Source organism: Falco naumanni, chromosome 1 (genome assembly GCF_017639655.2).
Source record: "Falco naumanni isolate bFalNau1 chromosome 1, bFalNau1.pat, whole genome shotgun sequence".
Taxonomy (NCBI): domain Eukaryota; kingdom Metazoa; phylum Chordata; class Aves; order Falconiformes; family Falconidae; genus Falco; species Falco naumanni.
Genome location: NC_054054.1, coordinates 84,821,231 through 84,836,762, shown reverse-complemented (window position 1 = coordinate 84,836,762; position 15,532 = coordinate 84,821,231). Strand labels below are relative to the sequence as shown.

The following is a 15,532-nucleotide window of genomic DNA, read 5'->3' as shown; positions in this document are numbered from 1 at the left end:
AGAACTGCATTCAAGTTATCCAGCAGGTGCCAGCCCTTACATTAAGAATAATAGACTCCAATGGGTACAGACATTTAAGCTTTGCCTTTCTGCATTCTAATTATAAACAAGCTCATACAGACAGCCACCATAAATCCAATTATACTACACAGCTATGCAAGAGCCCAGCAATTACTTTACAATCACGCAAAGCAACGGAATTTATTTGGCATTTTATCCAAAATTCAGAAAGCCAAAATAAGTATTTTCAATATGCTTTACATCTTCCTCCAAAGATGAACAGCAAAAATAATAGAGTTTTCTTTTATCAATTGGAAACAGTACTTCAGTTATTATTGCTTTTAATGGAGCTCTCTTTTTACCATCATGAGATTAGTAAGATGCATGAGCTTTTGTAGAAATCTTACATCTATTTTCATCCTGAACTGTGGCCATATCAGGAGCACCTGAATGTAATCAGAGCTGGAGGGTGAAACATTTGAGCCACAGATCTTCCAAACTATGACAGAAATCCTTTACCTCTCAAGAACCAGGAGGCCGTTGAAGCTCCCTCTCCCCTTTTTATGATGAGATGTTTACTCTTCAGAAAGTCAAAATAGGAACTTCAAGGGCACATTAATACATCAAAAAGGAGCAGTAAATAGTCTGTTTTGAGGGAATGGTTTATATCCAGAGAAAAGTATAGCAGATGGCTATTTCCACAGAATGAATTCCTAGCATTGCATTTATCATCACTTAACAATCTGCTGTTCTGTTGTAAATGCATCCTAGACAGCAATTTCTGTATTGGTTTTTGATCAACATCTTGATTGTGGTTGTAAGCAAGGAACTGATCACATTTGCAGCAAGGCACCAAAAGCCTAGGCAGTACTTGCAGAAGGAAAGGGAAAAGTACTTGATTAGACAGAGAAGTAAAGAAAATTAGATAAGAGCAAAATCAATGTGGAAAAATGGAGAAAACTGCGGGACATTCTGTCAGTGTAAGAAATAATCTCCCCGATCTTTCCTTTCAAAAAATAACAAAGTATTTCAAGCTCACTTCTTCCCACAAAAATCTGACCTAAGACCCAACTGGTAAAAAAAATCTATACATTGAATTCAGCTTCAAGCTCTCCCAAGTTTGTACTAAAAAATTATCTAAAATTCCAGTACACCTCATGCACAAATCAGAAGGATTTGCCTCATAGTTTACCTCCTGCTGAACTCACCTTACGGAATTAAAGTCTACAACAATTTGGAGTTACATACCAAAGTTATTTTAGTAATTGAATGTTTAGATAGAGACAATTCTTCAGGCTAGAAAACCTACCTTGCTGCGTGACTGCTGTGGAAGTGGGGACACCTGCTTGATGCTGGTTTCCTAAAGCATTCAGAGCGTTCTGAACAGTTCCCGCTTGGGAAACCGTCTGCATGACTACTGGGCCCTGAGGTCTCAAATACTGCTGACCAGGTGCTGATACAATCTGAAGAACACTTCCTGCAAGGGAAGTTTTTAAAAAATGAAGTTGGACAGAGCAGGAAAGAATAACTAGTATTCTCTAGCAAAAGATACTACTGTTACAAACTGATCATTATGGTGTCAAACTCTGTTAAATTTTCCCAGACAAGTTCGTTACATCAATCTGTTTTAAAGTTCCCTAATATCTGGCAGGAGGGAAACACCCAAGTCTTCATAGTTACAGAGGTATTTCACATTGTAAAGTTATCATTCTAAATCCAGGTATTTTATACGGAATTCAGATGAAGCCAAACCAAAAAAGTCCTCACTTAGCATTCCCTCTATTTTGTCACGATTTCCAGGTCCTCCTGAATTTGGCAACACACACACCACCAGCAAGGGACATTTGGGGGCAAAACATACTGTCAGTAGAGTATTCAGGTCAGGGTAATACCTGAGCCAAAATTCAGAGGTACACCAATCCTGAAGTTTTATTTACACCATTTCAGAACAAACAAAAAACATCCTCAGTTTTGTCTGTTTCTGCCTATCAGGGAGTGCATCTGAAATACTGCCTCACCTTACTTTAGCTGTATTGTACATATGTGAAAACAAATGTGAAAAAAATGTGAAAAAAAGTAATAAAATCTTGAAACACAATACAGAAAAAGAAAGTAACCGTGTCTTTCATTTGATAGGTATTTATATTTCAAAACAGAGCTACCTTATTACCCCTGTCTCACACTGAGAACAGGTAGAACAGAACAGCACGAGCAGTGGGGATGGAGAAACCTCCTTCACGTATAACAACACGGAACACGCTGCCCATATCAAAACATGAGCACTCTTAAATAACAGAAAACTCCCTTAACAAGTACCTTGTAACTGCAAGGGCTGCCCCGCAGTGAGCTGGCGAAGTTGACTATGTGATAAAGTGAACTTGTTCCCTTGGAACTGCAGTGTTACAGGGGTCTCTGGCTGAGTGATCCTGCCTTGTGCTCCTGCTATAGAAGCCAGCTGAGCTATTTTTACTACCTCACCACCTGTTAAGGAGGGAAACAGGCATTAAAAAAAAACAACAACAAAGTGGGAGGCAGGTTGTTCAATATTCACAATTCTAAGTTTTGGTTAGTACACTGGTGCTGAAGCGCCTTCCATGCATAATTACACTTAGTGCATCAAAAGTGTCATACAGAAGTTAAGCAGGTATTGCTTTCTGTATTTGTTGGACAAACTGGAAAAAAGCTGATTGTTTAAAGGGTAAGAACATCAACATTTTAGAAGTTACCACTTTCATTAGCAAAAAAGTTAAGAGCTACCTGAAAACTCATGTGACACTTTGTAACAGAACGAGTATAGACATCAAAGTGATTCTCACTGCCTTTTCAAGAGCAGGAAGGAAGGTTTAAGGAAGAGGCAAAAATGTTCACACCTGTGGCACTGTAAATACATGTTTGAAATGGCCTGAAATTTGCTGATGAGACATGATTTATATTCAGTGATCTGCGCTTAGACAAACCAAAAAGCTTTAAAGTGGCAAGGGCCAAGCTTTTTGTAATTTAAATGTAGAAAGGTTAGAGGCATTTAGGCATTACGTTTTAGGATATTGAGAAAATATCGGTGTGAAAATTTAGCTTTTGTAAAGGCAGTACGTTACCCCAGAGATAAAATTAATACATCAATGCTCAGTACTCTATACACATGCTAATAGGCAGTGCACATACAACCTTGAAGCAAAGCCTCATCGCTTTTCTCTGCCTAACAGTTGCGACACTCCTCTCTGCGAGAGAGGCCTTTAGCAGATGGATTAGTGTTTAACATGAAAGGAATAATTAGGACAGAGCTAAAACATTTGGTCTGAAGGAAGTCTTGCCAGCAGAAGAAACATGCAGAAACAGGAGATTAAGTTGACACCACTAATGTATGTCCACAGCAATTCTATTGTTTCTTATCCAATTTTTGATTTTCCTTGGTCATAAACAACGTACTGAGCAAGGCTAATCAGAAGAGTGAAAAAAAAACAACGATTCTGTACACATTTTAGGGTGCCTAGTAACTTAACCTCGTTGTAGTACAAAGGTGGGAGAAACCTTGAAAGGGGAGGCCACTTACTAGGCAACCGTGCCTGGGCCTGGGAGGTGAGTACCAGCCTCTGAGGCAGCACACTCTGTTGGACGGGGTGCGGGGGGGCCTGCGGCTGGGCCTGGCCCAGCGGCTGCGCCTGCGCGGGCGTCTGGCCCCGCGGTTTCACAGGGTGGGCTGTGCTAGTTGCTGTGGTGAAGGTCGCTGCGGGCTGGTGTCTTGGAGCACTGGTGGAAGCCTGAGTTGTCTGAAACTGTGCTGCTGCAGCTGCAATCAATAAGGGTTGTTTGTGCAAGCTGTTAGAGGTTTTAACTCCACTCTTTTAAACAACCTGCATTAAAAAGAAACCTTCCAACAGGATATTAAAACAGCTACAGGAACAGTTTGTCCTTACAGACTGGGATTTCTAGCCACGCCTCTTACTCCAGCCTACTTTACAGCATTACAGATTTGGAAAGCATCGATTAAAGCTTAAATAAATACACAATAGGACCGTACATCCCTGTCTTTGACAGAACATTACCCGCGATTGGGGTTTAAATACCAACTGTGCCATATTTACTCCGCAAGCTAACACTTAGGTTACATAAAGCTTAGTTTTGCATTATACCAGCAGATCATACTGTAGAAACTAGCCGGGCAATTTACTGGCAATTAGTCTGTTGGTATTTTTAAGCCATTAGTATTCTAGACCATTAAGCTGGAGGGAAAAGGAGTTCTATTAACAGGCTGGCTGTTATCCGCCTACACAGAGGTTCGGGTAACCAGCCTAGCACCAGCTCCCTTACCTTGACTGGAAGACACTGTAGATATGGGTGATCTTCCTCGGACCTGTCCCTGCTGAGTCACCGTCGCTGTGGTCACCGTGCGCTGCACTTGAGTGCTTGGGAAAACTACAGTCCTGCCCTCGGGTTTCTGACCGTACTGAACGGGTTGAAACAACCTGAAAAGAATATGAAAAGTTAAAGCCTACAGGAAGATAGCAGTTTTAGCCTTTAAAAATAATTTCTATCACCAGAGGAAAGTATAAACCAATCACATCAGATGCTAATCTTTCTATCACAAATGGCTGAAGCTGCCAAGACCCATCACTTCAGCAAAGTTCACGCACGGACATGCTACAAAGCTTGTGGTGACGCAAGTCGAGGCGGACTGAAAACACACTATGTGTGCGTGGCTGGGTTCGGGCAAAATGACAAAATGGCCTTTTATTGTTTATACAAATTACTTATATATCTTAGTACAGGTGTCGGACCCTGGTAGGTTTTTGTGTCCTTCTTGCTTGCTATTTGCCGTAGCTGTAGGTGCCCGTACGCTGCGGTTCTAAGTTCCGGTTCTTCACATCCTGTTCACATACCTGACATGTTTGTGGCTAAGTCTTTGAAGTCAACTAACTCGTCTGCAGACCCATTGCAGACCCCAACAAAAGCTGTTTTGCTAAGTCCAAGAAAGAAGAAAGCTTCCATTGCTGTGCATCCAGCTTATGCAGGATGCACCAAAATGACAGCAAACAGCTTAAAGTGTCTAGCCCAGCATCTGGAAAAAGAATGGGACGCTCCTATCATTTTCAGAGAGCCATCAACATGCCAGCAGGTCATCAAGCAGCTCCTCTGCACCAGAAAAAACATTTCACGTTACTCTGAAATCACTATTTCACTAGGAGATAAATGCTCTTAAAAGATTTACTGCTATAAAACTTCCTATGTCCCTTATAACACTGCAAGTCCAGCTTACTCTTGAAGAATCATCTCCATGTTCATTTTGCAAAACAACGACACTAATTTGCCATAAACAAGGACCCCAAGAATAAAATTCATCTGCTGGTGAAATAAAAACTATGGGAAATTATTAAGAAAAAAACCTGAAGTGGAATTGTACACCTTAAAAAACTATTAAAATAGATTCCCTATTTTCAAGGGTAAACAAGAAAGCAACAGAATAATAAAATACAAAGTCAAGCCTGAGGTTTTCTGTGAACCACATTACCAAAGATGCAGACAGAACTCTGTACACATAACAACAAAGCTATATATTCCTCCTGCACTTCTGGCTTAAAAGGAGGGTAGTTGTACATACCTGCTTGGTTTGAGTTTCACTGGGTTGGGCCTAGCTGGTGGCGGAGGGGAGCTGTAGATTTCTTCAATCAACTTTCTAGTAACCTTTTGTTTTGGCAACATTTGTGCTTCATAATGAGTCATTTTGTTTTCCATTCCAATGAGATCAAAGAGAGACAGGTCTGATTCCTAGGAACATTGTAAAATAAGGTTTATTTTATGTGATGACCCAAGCAGTTAAGTCCTCTCTATGTTCTATACTGAATTCACTTTCTATATTTTGCTTTTCAACTTGAAATAAGTGCCAGAAGTTTAAAAAGTAAACTATTAATTATTAGCCAAAACTGTCTAGAAACTTTGGAAATATATCTTAAACCGATAGTCCCATTTTAAGCATCAGCAACAAAAGAAAAGGACTTGAAATCATTGGCCAGTTACAGAGTTCAAAGCAAGGCACATCTAACAATTCATCATACACCACGATTGCCAAAGAATTAAGTAGAACTCTTAGGTGTTTGTTGATTATCGAGCTCAAATGCCAAACAATAAAGGCTTGCATATAATTTAGGAGTAGAAAAATATGAAGGATAGAAATAATAACCAAAAATATCATCTTGCCCACTCCATTATTCATACTTCTCTCTACTGCAATTATTTCCTATGATTACCTCAAAATGGGGATTACTTCTTTAGTGGTAACACAAATAGCAGTATTCAAATGGAGTGACAGAAGCATACTGACTTAGTCATTGAATCAGCATTTACTCTTATGTGAAAAAGAGGAAGTTTTGCTCTCCTTTAGCTACTGAAAGCAGAAAGAAAATTACTGAATGCCATAAATAAGCACTGCACTACCCAGAGTGGTTTCAGTGTTGCAAGACTCCTGCAAACAGGAGTACAATGAAATCAAAGCTCATTTCTCTTTGACCAAGTAGTTAACGAAAAATTACTGATTACAAGCCACTTGAAAAGCTCAAACTACTATTACAAAAAAAGAGATGCAGCAAGTACGCACCTGGTAGGCACAGTTATGGAATAGTGAATTCCTTCTATTTATAAACTCCAGGTACACTTACAATGTGTATAAGAAAACAATATTAAGTACTGACATTCTACAAGGCAAGTAAGAGAGGAAAAAAAAGTTTACTTTTCTACCCACCTTCCAAATATCCCTTTCTAGGGCACTCAGTACCAGAGATGCAGTTCTGTATTCCAGTGTTTCTGATACGTAAGAGGTACTTGAAAGCCGGGGATTTATCAGATCAGGGTGATTACAAATCCGTTGCAGCTGCATCAGGACATGCAGAACACTGATGAAGTGTCCACTTTTGAGGGCCTCTTGTGTTCTACCAAAAAATTTATACAGAAATACATTGATTTAAGTACAGCTTTTATGGAGATGTCCCTAAATAAGCAGGGTGAGAACATGCAATGTAGTATGTCTTGCAAAAGTCTTAAAACAAGCTTTGCTTTTACCTGGGTCTTTCTAGAGCATTTTAAGTAACACTGTACCAAATGTAAATTTGGAAACATGAAACTTAAGGACCAGTGCTACCTTACAGTCAAATATGACCTAACCAGGTCCCTATCCTCTACTGGATTCCTTTCTTTTCTGTTCCATCTCTGCATCTATCAATAACCACCCGATATCACAGCACAGGGAAAAGGGTGGGTGTGAGAAGAAACACCCTGGACTTTAAGAAACGAAGAGCCACTCATTAGACAAATTTTAAAAAAAAATAGGTGCAAAGCTGACCCTTACAACTTGATTTTTAATTTCCAGAGGTAAACGTATGTTTTTCATTAGGCCCACAGCATCACTTGCCAGCAATTTTAGTTTACAACGTAATCATACTCTTTTCACTGGTCATAAAGGAAAAATTCAACAGAACACTAAAACACTTCCAACCACAACAATCATTTATCATCTCACTTAAGTACCAAAGATAACAGCATTTTTTATTTACTGTTTTAACTCCTTACCCTGGTTGTAATATGACATCTTCATACATAGCTTTTTGTCGACTAGAAAGACGACACTTTAGCACATGTTCGTATTTCTTTGTTAGCTGCTTTTCAACATCTCTCTTTGATCTTCGCAAAATAAATGGCTGAATCATCTGAAACATTGCATAATTGAGGGGGAAAAAATTCTCACTTCAAAGATGCAGTTTACAAGAGGAAGCTAAACCTATTCGCACCTAACATATTTGACGTGATAAACCTCATATGCCATATATAATCATACTGCTATGCACACAGTTGTATAGGCATTAATTTGTTCTTTAATTTCTGCCTGTTATGCTTCAAAATCTGAGCCTTGTATTATTTTTTAAAAGAAATCCCCATACTATTCTGGTAGCGGAAATCCTTGCTTTCAGCAGGACTTTCTGTCTGAACTGAATAAAGTATTAAGGAAGGCCAGGAATTTTGAGTTGAACCACATCTTTTCACTTCTTCCCCTTCCCCACCCCCACCCACCCCCCAAACAGCTTAACTACTGTAGTAGGACAGATGAGAAAAAAAGACAACATACTCTGTGTAACCTGATGACCAGTTTATGGCAATAATCCTGGTTCTCCTCATTAGCTGCTTTTACTGGAAAATCTAAATAAGGTCTGGAAATTCCAGGAATCAGAAAATGTACCATGGTCCACAACTCCATCAGCGTGTTATGCAGAGGAGTGTCTATCAGAAGCAAACGATGCTGGCTGTCAATAAGAAGAGAAGATTTTTAACCAATACAGCATTTAGCTAGTATCATTATGAAAAGGACACCAATATTCAAACACCATTTACTGTAGTTTTAGGTTTGTCAGATACACAGAAGAAATAAGTCATGCTAATAAAATTAAATCCAGGAAAAATTATCTTTTTAATTCTGAATATACTACCAAACTAGCTTCCTCATTGCAGAGTATCAGAACATACAAGGGGATCTGTTTGGGAGTAGAGTACCAGCAAAGAAGAGTTACAGTGTTATGACAGTGGCAAAAAGATCCAGAACATGTCTCTGAATCCTGATTGTTTCAGCTAAAGGCACCTCTGTACAGGCATGTTGCACAGGAATTTGGGCAGAGCAAATCAAGGTTTTTTAAGAGTTTTCTGTGAAGAAGAAAACGGTGTGACACGAAAAGACAAAACCCCACTGCCAGCAGGAAAACAATTCTCTGCTCCATACCTGCGGAGACTGAAAAGTGCCTCCCAGTGCTTCTCAGTCATGTTCTTTATTTGTTGCATCTCATCTACTACCAAGTATTTCCATCGCATTTTCATAAATGCTGGGTGGCCTTTGAACAGCTGTTTGTAGGAAGTGATGCACACATTGAAGCTGTTGGGTTCTGCCCATTCCTACAGAAAAGGAGACAATGAGACAGAAAAGCTAAGGCAGAACTCTCAAGTATCTTACAACCAGCTGTTTCTTCACTAAGAACAGAAAGATGCTATGAACAAAAGCATTCTAAAAGACAGTCTTAGACTTGGTCTTCAAACTATAGTCAATTCAGAAAGCAGGTTAAATAGTGCTCATATTGCTCAATACCAAGGAGCTACAAAAATACCTTTGAAAATCTAGAATCATTAGGTGTGAATCTCTTTGTAAACCAACTCGTAGCATTAAAAAGCCCTAATACCCCATCAGGGTGTAAGGAACATACAGATAAGTTAAAGGTCTTGCCATCTAAAATGCTAAATACAACAGTGTAAGAGTTGCAAAATACAGTCATTACCTGTCTTTTTGCCCTAAGTTCCCTTTGGCTGCCAAAGTAGAGCAGTATTTTCAACCCCGGGCACCAGCGTTTCAATTCCAGCTCCCATTTCAGTATGTTACAGCTCCGTACAACAACAAGGTGAGGGCCCCAATTACCTACAGAAGGGGAAACACGGCAGTTAACAGCAGAAAGAGAATCCTGACAATTCATGTGGCTTATGTTCTCCCCTGACTTTTTAAGTGCAGTGCGCTAAATTCATCGTTAGAAGTGAAATCCAGTAACAAGTATTTTAATGACTAATCTATTCTTTATTATTTTTCAGAACTCAAGTACCCTTTGTGCACCTACTACCTATTTTTCTCTCAATTACATCAACTGCTTGAATAAGAGATACTACCTCCACAACAAGCTTTGCCTTACTTATAATCTTAAACCATCCTCAGTACAACAATACTATTGTTAACACCTGAGATGATATACAAAACATACTTGTCCAATTGTTCGCATTTACTCCTCAAATTTACCTATCTGTGGCCATATGGTCATTAAACAATTTGTAAGGCTTTTTTATACTAATAAACTAGGCTTCAGAAAAGTTTTGTTACCTAGAAAAAAAAAAATGTTCAGCAGAAAAACATGTGACCTTAGGCTACAATTAACAAAGATAATGCTGGACCGGTACCTAAAAATGTTAGGCAAATGAATTTACCTTCATTACAAGCCAAGTGGGCAAAAAAGGCAATAATTTGTACTGTTTTTCCAAGCCCAGCCTCATCTGCCAGAATGCCGTTTAGATTCTTCCTGTACAGCTTTGCCAGCCAGTCCAGCCCAATCTTCTGATACTCTCTGAGAGGCCCATATAGAAGCGATGGAGTATTGTATTTTACCTGTAATACGAATGATTTGATACCTTTTTTCTGAGTTAATTTCATGGAGCATGTCATAAAGCATAACCGTTCTATAGTTCAATAACTAGAAAACATTTATTGCAATCTGTTGCTAAAATCTGTGAAATTGTGAAAAAAACATTATTTATGTAAAAGTAAGCACACACAGTAGCAGAAAATAGGGAGTCTTACCGCTGTTGTTATCCTAGAGCTGCCTTTAGGTAACAGCATTTCTGCTGCAGCAGCAACTTCTGCTATGTCTCGCATATGCTTCTTTGGAGGACTTGACCTGTCTATACCCTTGTATTGGTCAATGCTGAGAAGGGAGTCTATCAGGACCACTTCTTTCTGAGGACTTTCCCTATCAGAGATATGGTCTTCCATTTCTACGAGAGAAAAATTACACTGGCATTTAAAATAAATGTAAGTGGCAGTTACACAAAGGAACTGTGATACCTAGAATCCAGACAGGGGTCTAAAAGGCGGCAGCTAACTTTTCTAAAAACAGTTCTATGGTTTTCAGGCTAGTCAAGCTAAAATGACAATAGCTTAAGCTCAGGATCACATACGTGTTCTGGACATTCACACTAGCTAGGTTATCATGACCATTATCTTTTCAGAACTTCTAGGGAGGTCCTCCCATACTACTCAAAACCTATTTTCAAATATGTAATTCTGTCATCACATTAGTACAGCACAGATGGCAACTGTGTAATAATAGCTAGCTATGAAGTGTGCTGTTTAATTCAGTGCAGAGAGGCTCTTCTATGGCTATTTGTTCCTAAGAATCTCACACATTGACTTTTAAGACAGACAAACACTACCTTCTTTTCATAAACTGAGAAATGGGGGGGAAAAAACAACTTCACAGACCATTAAACAAACATATTTAGTAATAACAGGAATAAATCTAATTTTTTCTAATGATCATTCCACTTAGTGAGAAAGCCACTGTACTTTCTATTCATTCTTGTATACCACATTCTTCTTCACTTAAAAAATAAAAAACATTTTAAATGTGATTCATTCAATATTTGTTTTACCTTAGTATAAAATGTCTTTTAACAGAGACCTGAAGAGTCAATCAACTTCTCCTTGTAAGTCAGCACAACTTCTTCTAAACAAAAAGTAATTTACCTTCCTCACTGCTATCCTCCTCACTGTCAGGCTTCGGCTGGGGCCAGTAAAAATTTTCTGCAAAGGCACCTTCATACATCTTTAGCAAATCTTCCAGAGGCAATTCAGCTGAAGGTCATTGAAGGATATAAGTTTAAAAATATCAAAACTTCTATCAATAAATCTATCAATAAATACCATTGTTTTTAATCTCATTACATTCTTCACAACTGTATAAAGCCAGTTCACCTTTCAGAAGTTAATTAAGAGGTAATTATTAGGTGGATGATGGCAATATTCATTTAATAAATAATAAGCCTTGAGACTACAGAGAACACTTGGCATTACACCAAGCAGTCTGCTCACCCAGCTCGATTTTTACTATATTTCAAACCCACAGTAAACCACTTGTTGGGGAGGTAGGGGCATCAAACCCAGCCAAATGGAAAACAATTCCCAGCTGGAAAACAATTCAAGACTTCAGTTTCAGAACTGAGCTGTACCTCAACCCCGCTAAACAGTTTCTCCATGATGCCTTGTCTGATCTGTTGAAGCAGGAATGTGCATGCTGGCGGTGGCCAGTCCATCAGGAAACATCCTCATTAGGAACCTGGCTGACTGGCCAAGAGTTATAATCCCTCCAACTGGCCAGCTGGCTGCAGCAGCTAAGCTGCCAAACAGACAAAACGCGCAGATTTGCAAACTGCATATTAATTGCCTGGAAGTCTTGGCTTAATGGGACACTTGCCTCTCAAAATCAGCAAGGTTCTTACCACAAGTGAAGTGATTCCTGTGGGACACTTTGCATACATCAATCTCAGCATAGCAGTTATTGTTATGTAGCTAACGAAAGCAAGCTGCTAGCCAGAGCGTTGTCCCTTCAAGTATTTACACACCACCCAAGATGAGCACTTCAGGGCCCATTCAGACGTATCAGGTGGGTCACAAACACTTGTGAGATACTCCAGACAGCTGATGATAAAAATGCCCATGTCCAATCTGATACACTTCTGTTCTTAACTGTTTATCACGCACTCCTAGAGCTTAGGTTCAGTCTTTCGGTGTGAGGTTTTAAAGAAATGCAGTGCTTCAGTAGAAAAAGCCACCCTGTGTGGTCACTAGTTAAGTATGCAGACCGCTTTACGAAGTACAGATGTACATCATCATCCCATAAACTAACTGCTGCAGCTTTCCAAACAGAAAAAATTAGGGATTACACATGAATGAATGTCTGAATGCATCCAGTTTCTTATCTATAACCCTATTTACAACCACAGTAACTGCTGTGTGTTTCCACCTGTTGTTTCAGAGCCCACCACAAAGAAGAATACACACCTACCTTCTTTGGCTAGATTAGATAATTCAGTTTGATGGTTTATGTTTCCTTCTTTAGCTTCTTGTTCTTCAATTGTTTCTTCTTCATCTTCAACTAAAATAAAAACAAATGCTAATCTTGGCACTCAAATCACACAATAATTCAGGACATCTGTAATTATATACTTCTGAAGCATACCAGCACAAAATATTTTCAGTTAGCAGCGTTCAAAAAGAATGAGATGTGTATGGAAAACAAGTAAATCTGAAAGCAACTACAGTTAGAATGTAAAAGATAAAGCGAAAAGGAGAGAAGGACTTCTGCCTCAGGACAGAAGGCAGTCTTGAACTGTTAAGTGTTAGTTGGCAACTGCCACCAGAGACAGGTTATTCTGTAGCTTCAAACAGGGGACTTCCTTTGTCAGAAGCACAACAGATGTGATCACAAGAAAGGAACTAAAGTAGATGGGTTATTCAGTTTGAAATCCTCAAAAGAAGTTTAAGACCACTAGTAAGGTTTGAGGAGCGAAGGAATGAGGACAGAAAGAATTTAAATCCACCAACAATGATGCCAGTGTTTTTCCAGCGAAAATTGTATTTCCAAATTTACACTGAAGCTCTCTTAAGGAAAATTTACTGTCTAATTGAGTACCTAATCTCTCTAAGAAATGGATGAAGGTTGGTATTTGGTTTGTGAAAAGCACTGCATCCATACAGTAACAGACTGAAAGCCTGTGGTTTCAGGGTTTCAATATACAACTTATGTACTATGCTATAGATGCACAGTTTTGAAGTGACTTACCTTCCTCATCAGTCAAAGATGTGCTTGCCTTTCTTTTCCTTCCAGATGATGAACAACCCTAGCATTAAATAATTAAAATATTTAAAATCATAGAAAACAAAGTTAGGGAGGGGTTTTGATTATTTTTTTAAAGAAAGTAAAAAGTGCCTTGCAATTACAACAGCATTTGCTAACAGAAATTTAACACCTATTAGCATTTTCCTGGTCATGGAAAAAAAGATACTCTGCTTCTGCACTGCAGGCAGCGTGCAAGCAGCCACTTCAGGTGTTTGTGGTTGGGATCACTCAGGTCCAGCTGTGGCACAGAGCCATAGCACTCCTTCCCTTAAAAACACTACTGAGGTACAAAGCTTTTTACCCAGGTTGCAATCAAGGACTAAATGTTCCCTAGTCAATAAAAAAGGGATATGGCAGTGTTCACTCTCAGCTGTCCAGCATACTCGGCAGCATGGTTTAGCCTGTGCAAGTTAACGCTCGCAGACAGCGCTAGGCTGCAGTCTGCCTGGTGAGACACGCTGAAGCTTGGCTCTAACAGGAAATTCAGATGCAGGCGTTCTGCCTGGTGAAAGGGCAGCATTTCGGCACATGTGCATCAGCTGTGACATGCCAGATGGCTCAGGGTCTCAAGAACAATCCCTCCCCCATTTTTTTCCAGTTGCTTAGATGTAGCCAAGGATGTCCTAGCACACATTTCGTCTAGGGCAAAAGATAGTCCATTCAGTTTGATCGATTCTGTGACATACACCTACATCTCTCACAAGATAAATCACTGTTGAACAGCTGAAAACATGCTTTCAAGCCCCACAGAGTTTACCCCTGGTTACAGTAGACCAAACTCTTGCCCAAAACAAAGTCTGGCAATTAATTTGTACATTTTTTTGGTCTTGCAATCTTAGAATAAGTGAATCAAACCCACTGAGTAAGCATGAATTCTTCCTTTAAAAAACACGTATCAACTGCAATCCCCTTCCCCATTAAAAGTTGTGCTTTGTAACCAGAAAAAACGGTATTTGTGCTTATGACTATATGGTCAATTGACAGTAACTAGACAGATATCTGCTTATCACCATTGTAAACGTAAGGAAAATATTTCTCATTTATCAAAACTTTTTCACGCAGGTAGTCATATTTAAAATGATTTTATGAGTTTTTTAAGAAACAGGAGGACCTACCATTTCACTTTCTTTTTCCAATAAAAGGTCTTCTGCAGGTTTTGTATCCTTACCTGGAAAATTATTATACTTGATGTATGCATTAGTCACTTAGCAACTTTATGTTTCTTACGTGAAGTTTTAAATGCATTCAACATAAACCACAAGAATATTAACAAAATCTAGCACAAAACCAAAAAAAACACCCTGTAACTCATAGTTCAGGTCTGTTTACAACCTATTATTAGCATCTCGCAATTCTACCACCAACAAGATTAAACTTCACTCAGTGAAGTTATGTAAAACAACAGCATCTCAGAATTCACACTGGATTTCCTATGAAATGGAATATAATTACCTTTCCTTGAAATTCTCTTTAAATTCAAAGCTTTTTTCCTTTTCTCTTGAAATTCTATTTGCAGTTTGATTTCAACAACCTGAAATGTAAATCAAGTCTAATAAAGCACTTACATTTTATAAATAAATTCTGAAGATGAGAAAAACAGTATGACTTGCACAAATATTAGTAATTCAGCTTTTTACCTGTTCAATGTTAGACCAGAAGTATTCTATTTCTCTAGCAATTGATGCAGCAATTCGCCTTAACTTGTTTTGTTCTTCCCTTTTAGCTCGCTCTTCATTAAGTTTCTTTTCTTCATGATAACGAGCCACAGTTCTTACCATCTAAAATACCACGAGAGAATACCAAATTCAGTTACCTCAAAATACACATCATTGCGTTTCTTAAGATCATAGTGGTTATCAGCAGCCAGATGTTGACCTTAGGTTTACAACAGGGGTCCTCAAACTACGGCCCGTGGGCTGGATACGGCCCCCCAGGGTCCTCAATCTGGCCCCCGGTATTTGCAGAAACCCCCCCCGCCCCCCCCCCCCCCCCCGGGGGTTGGGGTGGGGGGGAAAAAAAGCAGCCACAGATGACTTCCTGCCACTTCATCTGCGCACCGGCCCCCTGGTTAA

The 15,532-nt window shown here is 39.2% G+C and overlaps 1 protein-coding gene across 14 annotated transcripts in view; it reads right to left on the bottom strand.

Moving 5' to 3' along the window:
* EP400 (E1A binding protein p400) overlaps positions 1–15,532 on the bottom strand; it is a 50,314-nt gene that overhangs the window by 21,033 nt on the left and 13,749 nt on the right. For 10 of the 14 annotated variants that reach the window (XM_040602129.1, XM_040602136.1, XM_040602150.1 and 7 more), the window contains 18 exons: positions 15,098–15,238; positions 14,913–14,991; positions 14,576–14,628; positions 13,404–13,461; positions 12,627–12,716; positions 11,309–11,416; positions 10,364–10,557; positions 9,994–10,171; positions 9,303–9,439; positions 8,756–8,925; positions 8,111–8,285; positions 7,558–7,694; positions 6,734–6,920; positions 5,597–5,763; positions 4,309–4,463; positions 3,551–3,787; positions 2,317–2,481; positions 1,310–1,477 (listed from right to left, as the gene is read on the bottom strand). In XM_040602129.1, the coding sequence (XP_040458063.1) occupies positions 1,310–1,477; positions 2,317–2,481; positions 3,551–3,787; positions 4,309–4,463; positions 5,597–5,763; positions 6,734–6,920; positions 7,558–7,694; positions 8,111–8,285; positions 8,756–8,925; positions 9,303–9,439; positions 9,994–10,171; positions 10,364–10,557; positions 11,309–11,416; positions 12,627–12,716; positions 13,404–13,461; positions 14,576–14,628; positions 14,913–14,991; positions 15,098–15,238 (2,599 nt within the window). The remainder of the gene's footprint in view (positions 1–1,309; positions 1,478–2,316; positions 2,482–3,550; positions 3,788–4,308; positions 4,464–5,596; positions 5,764–6,733; positions 6,921–7,557; positions 7,695–8,110; positions 8,286–8,755; positions 8,926–9,302; positions 9,440–9,993; positions 10,172–10,363; positions 10,558–11,308; positions 11,417–12,626; positions 12,717–13,403; positions 13,462–14,575; positions 14,629–14,912; positions 14,992–15,097; positions 15,239–15,532) is intronic. The other 4 variants (XM_040602199.1, XM_040602209.1, XM_040602219.1 and 1 more) reach the window with 1 other exon arrangement.